Below are 8,054 nucleotides of genomic sequence, written 5' to 3'. Positions count from 1 at the left end.
ATGTCTTCTTGCAATTTCTACTCCTAAAACTACTGTCACAAGATTTCTCTGGTGCTTATCATTCAGTTCGGTATTAACTATCGATGAGACATACAGGCAGTCATGAGACCCTTTAAGAATGTAGCAACCAGTACTTACTTGATCCTTATCAAAACTATGCAGGCTATCAGCTTTCTGGGCTAAAGATGCACATTTTTCTGCTTTTATCCCTCATCATCCCGCAGGTAAATTTCTGCGGATCGAATGGCGGAGAGGCGACAAACCGGTTTGCGCCCTCTGCTGTAGGGCTGCGGGGCAGGCCAGGCGGTAGCGCTTCAGGGAGAGAAGCGACCGGCGGAGCCAGTAGAAGGCGCTGTGGGAGCTGCCGGAGGGGCCCGGCGGAGGCGGGGTCAGAGGAGGGAGCGCGGCGGGGCGGGGCGCTCGTCTTCCCGCTAGCCGGGTACATGGCGGCCCCGGGCGCGGGCCCCGGGCCGGGAGCACCCCCGGGGCTGGAGGCGGCCCTGCAGAAGCTCGCGCTGCGGCGGAAGAAGGTGCTGAGCGCCGAGGAGATGGAGCTTTACGAGCTGGCGCAGGCGGCGGGTGGCGCCATAGACCCCGACGTGTTCAAGTGAGCGCGCGCGGGTGGGAGTGCGCGCCCATCCTACCCCCCCAGACACCCCTGCTCCCCCGCCCGGGCCTCTGATCTGGAGGAGCCCCCCACCCCCACCCCGCCCTTTTCGGACCCCTTTGAGCGCCCAGAGTAGAGTTGGGGTCTTGAGGGAAGTGGCCTTCCTGGGCCTGGGCGAGGAAGGCTCACTGCCCACCGCGTGTGTTCTCTCCAGGATCCTGGTGGACCTGCTGAAGCTGAACGTGGCGCCCCTCGCTGTCTTCCAGATGCTCAAGTCCATGTGTGCTGGGCAGAGGCTGGCGAGCGAGCCCCAGGACCCTGTGGCCGTGTCTCTGCCCACATCGAGCGTCCCGGAGACCCGAGGTCAGAGCTGGGCCCGGTGCTCCCTGCCCCTGTGACTCAGGAGGCTGGTGGCAGGGGAGGCACGTGGGCGGTGCCAGACACAAGGTGGGCTTGGTCCTGAGTGGCCTGGCCTTACTGTGCCTCTTCTCCCAGGACCCACAGGGACTGTCCAAGGGCTCGCCTTTTGGTTTCCAGTCCCCAGTTTCGTTTCTTTGCTACCCTTTGCTACATATGCAAGTCCAGATCAGGTGGTCGCAAAGTGGGTGTCCAGGGTGGCCAGCAGGCTAAGCCTCATATGGGATTCTGCCTCCTTCCTTGGGTAGAAATGCTTTCATTCCACAAACGCGGGAACAAGGTGGCTTTGGTTCCTGTTCTCACGGTGTGTACAGCCTCCAGGAAAGTGTTCAGGGAGCGGGGCAGGCAGAGGTCTTACTGCCGCCCCTTAGCCTATACCCCATCTGGGCCCAGGTGCTGCCCAGGAGTCTAGCCAGCTGAGCGTTCTTCCTCGGATTGCAGGACGGGTCATCATGGCAGCCCCTGGCTGCCCTAGACACGCAGGGTGCAGAGGCCTGAGTGGGCACCGCACTGGGCTCAAGTTTGAGGGGCCTCCTCACTCTCGAGAGTCATGACTGGGGGCTAAGCAGGTGCCCATGACAAAGGTGTCACAGTGGAGCTCCAGCTGCATCCTCCTGGTGTGTCGCATCTGCTCCCAGTTTCAGAAACAACCTGAATGCTTGGCCAGAAGCATTCGGGCACTCACAGACATCCTGAGAAGGGGCCGATGTTCAGGTGGGGGGCAGGCTGGGTCCCTGTGGGAGGGAGTGCCAGGGCCCTGGGTACCCACGCCCCCTTTCCTGAGAGGCCCTGGGCACTGGAGCGCAGGCTTCCTTACTGATCCACGCTCTGTCTGCTCTCTTTGTGTCTCTCTCTGACCTCCAGAGGCCTCCTTTCTCTCTGCCAAGAGCTGTAGTCCCCCTGCAAGGCCCTCCTTTTCCTCGGCCCCGCGGCCTGCGGCCTCTCCGGTTCTGCTCCACGGCCCAGCTGCCACGCACTCGCCTCTCTCTCCAGGGCCCCCCGGTTCCCTCCGGTTCTCTTGCTGCCTGTTCTCTCCTTTTGCAGGTTGCGTTTACTGGTTTATCTCTGGGGGTTGGTGCTCTTTCTTGTTTCTGTGGAAACTGCTGTGGCCCCTATTCGAGAGTCAGAGCAACTTGGAGATGAACTGCCAGGGCAGGACCCTATGGGCCATCCCTGTTACACAGCTTAGGGATTGGGGACACAATTTCAGATCTTGGTTTATTAGAGACCACTTGCAGTACTTCTGGAATGGGACCAACGCCCCCTGCCCCCAGAGGCCAATTCTGCCAGGTGTGACTTGTGCTCTGTAGAGGTGCCCTCACCCCGAGAGGAGGGCAACAGGCCGAGGGGCAGGAGAGCCTTTACTTTGCTGTAGAGAGGGAAGCCTTAGGTGTGAGAAACACCTTGGTTGCTTAGATGCTGTCACCTGACAGGTAGCCTAGAGGGTAAGATGTGATTGTCCTTTCCTGCCTGTTTCCTGAGCTGAGGGTACCTTCCAGGCATTGCCCGGTGTGGTGAGGCTGGAGGCCCAGAGCCAGGGGCGTGTGAGGGCCTGAGATCCCACAGATGCCCTGGCTGTGCTCTCCCTATCCTTTCCCACATCACCTACCTCGCTGTTCTAGGTGCCACCTGAAACTCGGCATGGGGAAGGGCCAAGGGGCAGGTCAGGGTAGAGCCAGTCGACTACAAGGCTGAGTTGAGGAATCAGTGGGCAGAGGGAGGGAGAAACTGGGAACAGAGCCCTCCTCTTTCAAGGGGGTGTTGCTGCTTGCTCACCCAGTGACTGGGTGCCAGGCTGGCTCTCAGCGCTGAGGGCTCAGGGGGGCTGTGAGATGGACAGGTCCGCCTTCCAGTTTGGGAGATGGCTAGATACGCCAATGGTGACAGAGACAGGAGGAAGCCAGTGTAGCCAGCCTTGCTGGAGCAGCAAGGGTTAAGCAGGCTCAGAGTCCTGTTGCCCTGCGGCCCTTTGAGGTAGGAGTAGTGGGGAGCGCTCCAGCCTGAGATGCGGGCCCAGGTCACTGGTGGGAGCGGGCCTGAGCTTGGAGGGGAGAGGTGGGAAAGGGAGGGCGGAGAGCCCAGAGGTGGAGTGGGTTTGCTTTGGTGCTCAGAGCACTGACACAGAGGGGCTCGGAGAGAGGTGGGGAAGAAGCCCCAAGCATAGGGACAGGAGTGGCATGGAGTGCTGGGCCCCACAGGGTTTTCTCAAGTGCTTATGCCTTGGGTCTGCTGGGTTGGGCAGCCAGTGGCCAGGATATGAGGACATAGAGGTCCTGGGGAGGTGCCCAGTGAGGGTAGAGGGCAGCCTGGAGAGGGGGTGGGTGGGGAGGCAGTGGAGGGGAGTGGGGCACATGAGGGGCCATGCCAGGAGTGTGCTGTGGCCAAGAGGCAGAGGCCATCGGAGACCAAGAGCTCTGAGGCCACATGTTGCAGAATCTGTCTGTCCACACAGACCTTGGGCAGAGTCTGAGGTAGAAAAAAATAAGGAGAGTTGTCAGAGTGATCAGTTGGGGGACTGTGGTAGCCTAGGATCATGATGGGGGTTTGGGGCTGTTAGGGCTCGCTGGCCTTAGGTTTCCCACAGAATTGGGGTGGCAGCTGCTGCAGACCAGGGGCTGGAGGCCCGCCCAGGAGTTTGATCTGGTAAGCTGCAGCATGCTGAGCATCCAGGTGGCCTGTGGGGACTGTCACTGACAAGCTCATCCATTCCTGGCTTTACTAGGCAGAACATGGGGAAACAGAAGACCCTAAGAGCACAAGGAGGGTAAATGCTTGTCATGATGAGGGTGTGGTCACCAAGGAAAAATAAAATTCGGTCGAGTGTTCTCTGCTGAGGCTTAGGGAAACTGTATGCTTTAAAAAGATGTTCCTCTGGAATGTGTAAGATGAAGTTTGGTGTGCAGAAGCTGTGAGCCCTACACAGAGCTGCGCTGTCCAGTACAGGAGCCATGGGCCCCCCGGGGCTTGCGGCTGAGACTCACTACAAGTTTAAGTATACACCAGACACCCAGATGCCAGAGAACTGGAACAAAAAGAATACCTCACAAGTAATTTTCATATCGATTACATGCTGAAATGGTAATATTGCACATTTTAGGTTAATTAAAATACATGATTTACATTAATTTCCTGTTTCTTTTTACTTTTTTTTTTTTTTAACATTTATTTATTTTTGAGAGAGAGAGAGACAGAGCTCAACTGGGGGAGGGGCAGAGAGAGAGGGGGACACAGAATCCGAAGCAGGCTCCAGGCTCTGAGCTGTCAGCACAGAGCCCAACACAGGGCTCCACCCCCCAAACCATGAGATCATGACCTGAGCCGAAGTCGGACACCTAACTGACTGAGCCCACCCGGCCCCTCCCCCACTTTTTACTTTTTAATGTTGCTACTGGAAAATGAGTTACATGTGGTTCACATCATATTTCTGTTGGGACGGTGCTGCTCCAGAACAATTGAACTTTGCCTGAAACGCTGAGTCAGGGCTGTATGTACTGCATGTGTGCAGGAGAGGGTCACTTCTCCTAAGAAGCACAGGCCCAGTTAAGGGCTAAAAGTGCATGTGTGCATGTCCATGGTGCACATCAGTCTTTGTCATTATGTCTGTATGTGTTCTGGAAGCACTGACTGATTAAGCCACCCGTGTGTGCTCAGCCAGAGAGGGCAGCAGGACTGGCTGGTGCGTGTAGACCTTCTGGTGGGCTCTCGAGTAGCAGTGATAGGTGGTCCTGGCTGCACGCTCACCCTGGTCACCAGACCTTGCCAGCCAGCCTTGAGGATATCAGGGCACTTGCTATGCTGCCTCACCCCCTTGTTCTTTTCCTTCCTCACACACACATCCAGTGTCCGCTTATGGCCAGTCACTAATATTTGACCTCAGGGGCCCCACCGGCCCATTTGAGCACCAGGGAGTGCTCCCACCGTGAAGGAGAAAGGCCACTCCCGGGGAACATGGGCAAGATGGGAGCAGCTTCTCACATTCTGGGCTTTTTGTCAACCCTTGATCCCCCCGCACCTCTGCCAACAGAGCTTGCAGGGGACGGGGAGTTGGGATCACATGGGCCACACCAGAGTTAAATGGTTCAGTGGGTCCCGCTGGGGCGGGCCAGCTCCCCAGCCGCAGGGGGTGCGTTTAGGGTTGCCTCTGGGGTTTTGCTTCATCTGGGGTTGGGGGGGTTCGGTCAGGTATTAGGGGTAGGAGGAGCACCAACTTTTTAACACCGTGAGCCAGGCTGTTTTTAACCTTCAGTGCTCATTGTCTTTGACACCCGTGAGGGCTCCTCAGGCGTGAGGGCTCCTCAGGCATCGGGCCTGGGGGCATGTCACTGCCACCCACCCTAGCCTATAGTCACCTTTGGCTCAGTCCTGCCCTCCAATCCATGGGACCCTAACTACCCCATTGCAGGGAGCTGGGGCAGGTAAGACCGGTTCCAGAAAGTCCCCTGCTGTGTCCAGGACAGAGCAGGTCTGTCCACTGGCAGGCCCTCACACCATTCTCCTCAGACCAGAATGCCTCCCCAGCTCTGCATGAGGCCTAAGTGGGTCTCTCCACTAACTGAGAGCACGTGATTCCTGAAGGTTCCAAGAATTGCAGAGCTCGATAAACAGTTAGATGGTTTTCTTAATGGCTCAAATTTACATTGGTGTCTTACTTCCAGGGTTTGTCAGCCTCATCAAGGTTAAAAATGAACATTATTTGCTATTTTCTCCTTTCCTCTCATCCTGGACTTTCCAGAAGGGCCCTGGTCGTTATACTGAGGGGGAGAGGAAATTCAGATATATGGCAGGGTGAAGAAAAGCTGCATTCAGACCCGGGCCCACGTCTGAGACCCACACTGCCATTTTGGGGGTGGCCTATGCTTGAGCTGTATTTTCAGGTCCTTCAGGAGCCCTGGGCCTAGTCTGTAGGATGCCTGAGCACGCAGGGGTAGGCCAGGTGCTACAGATGAGTTATGCCAGTCTGGCCAGGCCTGGAGAGGGACATGGCCTCATAGCTGACCAGCAGGTTGGGAGCTGTAGGGTGGCGGGGCTCGTGCACTCACAGGAGACAGGATCCTTGCCCACTGACCAGTCAGTGGGAACCAGAATATCAGAATGTGTAACAGGAAAAAGGAAATGTGTGGTGACGGTTCTCTACTTTTGTTTTTTCCATGAACCGCTGGCAGGCTGAGTTGGCCCAGCTTCACCCCACCACGTGCCCTTGGCCCTCTGTAACGTGTTATTACATCTCCATTGAATCAAACCTGTGCAAGCCCAGGGAGGCAGGGCAGGGGAAAATCTGAGCTGTGGCATTCCAAGCAGTGGCACCATGGTAACCCTTTCCACCCCACTAGGCAGCAAAGACCCCCTGTTGTTCCCTGGGGAGGAGCTGTTCAGAAATGCTCTTAGGAAGGGCTGTCCTATCTCTGCAGGAGTCCTGGGGAGAAAGTAGTGTCAGAGAGGATGGAAAGGGAGTCTGATGTCTTGAAGAAGCCAGGAACTGCAGTGTCACAAATGTAGGTGCCTCCCCTTGTTCCAGGTGACAAATGGTGAACCAGGAGTGACTCAACATGCCCCCAAGAAATTCATGGTGTCTGTTCTCCAAAAACCCACATGTCCCCATTGCAGGCTGTTTATTTGACTAAGAACTGACATTAAGGTTGAGGGTCAAACATGGGACGCATCCCCTGGTCAGAGTCTGCAGGATGGACCCTGCCAGGCTGGAGCAGAGAGGAGCCCTGGCTGGGGAAGGCCCAGTGGGGAGGGACTGTGACCCAGGGGGTGAGCCTGCTCCCTGGGCACATTTTGTGCCTCCTGGTGTCCTCTCTGTCTTGTGAATGCTGTCAACATCCTGAAGCCAGGGAAGCCATTCCTTTAGAATAAAGTTTGGCCCAAGTGTGATTACAGATCTTCCTGTCTTCACAGAAAGAGGGGAAGGTAAGTAAATTACAAGTCAAGGGATATCTGCACCAGTGGTCTCCATCTGAATGGGACTACCTGTGGTCAGGGCAAGCTTCCTCTGAGCAGTCAAGCCTCAGCATGAAGCCAGTCACAGGATCCTGGAGCTGAACTTGAGAGCAAGAGGCTTGGCCAGCGAAAGTTTGCAAAATACTTTGAGGTAGTCAGGGAAACGCCTGAGGGAAAGATTCCAAGGTCCAAATCCAAAAGCCTGACTTCCATTCTTGATGGATGTGCTTCCAGCAGTTCAGCTGTGGGTGATCTGGAGCAGGGAGCGCCAGGGGAGGCTTCGAAGTGGTGGCCCTGGTGGCGAGCCCTCCTGTGCTGCTGGTGGTCGGGCGATTCCTTACACTCTCCAGGGAGGGAGTCAACCGGCTGAGCTCACCTTTCCCTAAATGGGCCTTGCGGACTTTCCCCATTGTTCCTCGTGCTGCTTCTGTCCTAGGACCTATGCTCGAGGGGCTCTTGCACTCTGTGGAGGACTTCTCTCGGATGTGCCCTCTCCAGGTGGTCCTCAGCCTCAGGGCTCAGAGCTGAGAGGATCCCTGGCTGAAAGGTCGCACAGAGATGTACCAGACGTAATGTGCAAGGAACACAAATGTAGTAGGTGTGCCGACTGTGGAGTTTGCCCTGGTTCCTAACAATTGTGTTCTGCGTCCGCTCAGGGAGAAACAAAGGCAGCACGGCTCTGGGTGGAGGCCCAGCACTGGCAGAGCGTGGCGGCCGGGAAGGATCCAGCCAAAGAATGCCCCGACAACCCAGTGCTACCAGGCTGCCGAAGGGGGGCGGGCCGGGGAGGAGCCCCACTCGGAGCAGCACCTGAGACGGGCAGACTTCTCACGCCACCCAGCTGTGGGCTCCACCAGCCTCCCAGCAGAGGCTACGTGTGGTTTCCTCCGGTTGGTAATAAAGCTTTGTGAAAAACCGAGGGTCCATCCAAGCTGTTTTCTATCACCTTTTGAATACATTAAGGCTCAAAGATTGAGAATCAGTTTTGCATTGTGGGCCTAGATGTACTGCAGCTGAACGTAACAACCAACTGACCTAAACCAGTGGTTTCACCCTACTGTACCTTATTTTCAGGTCATAGAGAAAA

The 8,054-nt window shown here is 56.5% G+C and overlaps 1 protein-coding gene across 2 annotated transcripts; it reads left to right on the top strand.

Annotated features, from left to right (window-relative positions):
* Window positions 1-407: 407 nt before the first annotated feature.
* LOC115528124 (mitotic-spindle organizing protein 2B-like) lies at window positions 408-7,886 on the top strand. Of its 2 annotated transcripts, XM_030335974.1 has the most exons (4): window positions 408-607; window positions 822-970; window positions 1,889-2,068; window positions 7,624-7,886. In XM_030335974.1, exons 1-4 carry the CDS (start codon window positions 444-446, stop codon window positions 7,779-7,781), a joined length of 651 nt encoding a protein of 216 aa, XP_030191834.1. In that variant the 5' UTR covers window positions 408-443; the 3' UTR covers window positions 7,782-7,886. The 2 variants fall into 2 exon arrangements, with proteins under 2 accessions (XP_030191834.1, XP_030191833.1); XM_030335973.1 differs by lacking the exon at window positions 1,889-2,068 and having other exon boundaries at window positions 416-607.
* Window positions 7,887-8,054: the final 168 nt, after the last annotated feature.

Source organism: Lynx canadensis, chromosome D3, assembly GCF_007474595.2.
Source record: "Lynx canadensis isolate LIC74 chromosome D3, mLynCan4.pri.v2, whole genome shotgun sequence".
Lineage (NCBI taxonomy): Eukaryota > Metazoa > Chordata > Mammalia > Carnivora > Felidae > Lynx > Lynx canadensis.
This window is presented reverse-complemented; position numbering and strand designations above follow the sequence as displayed.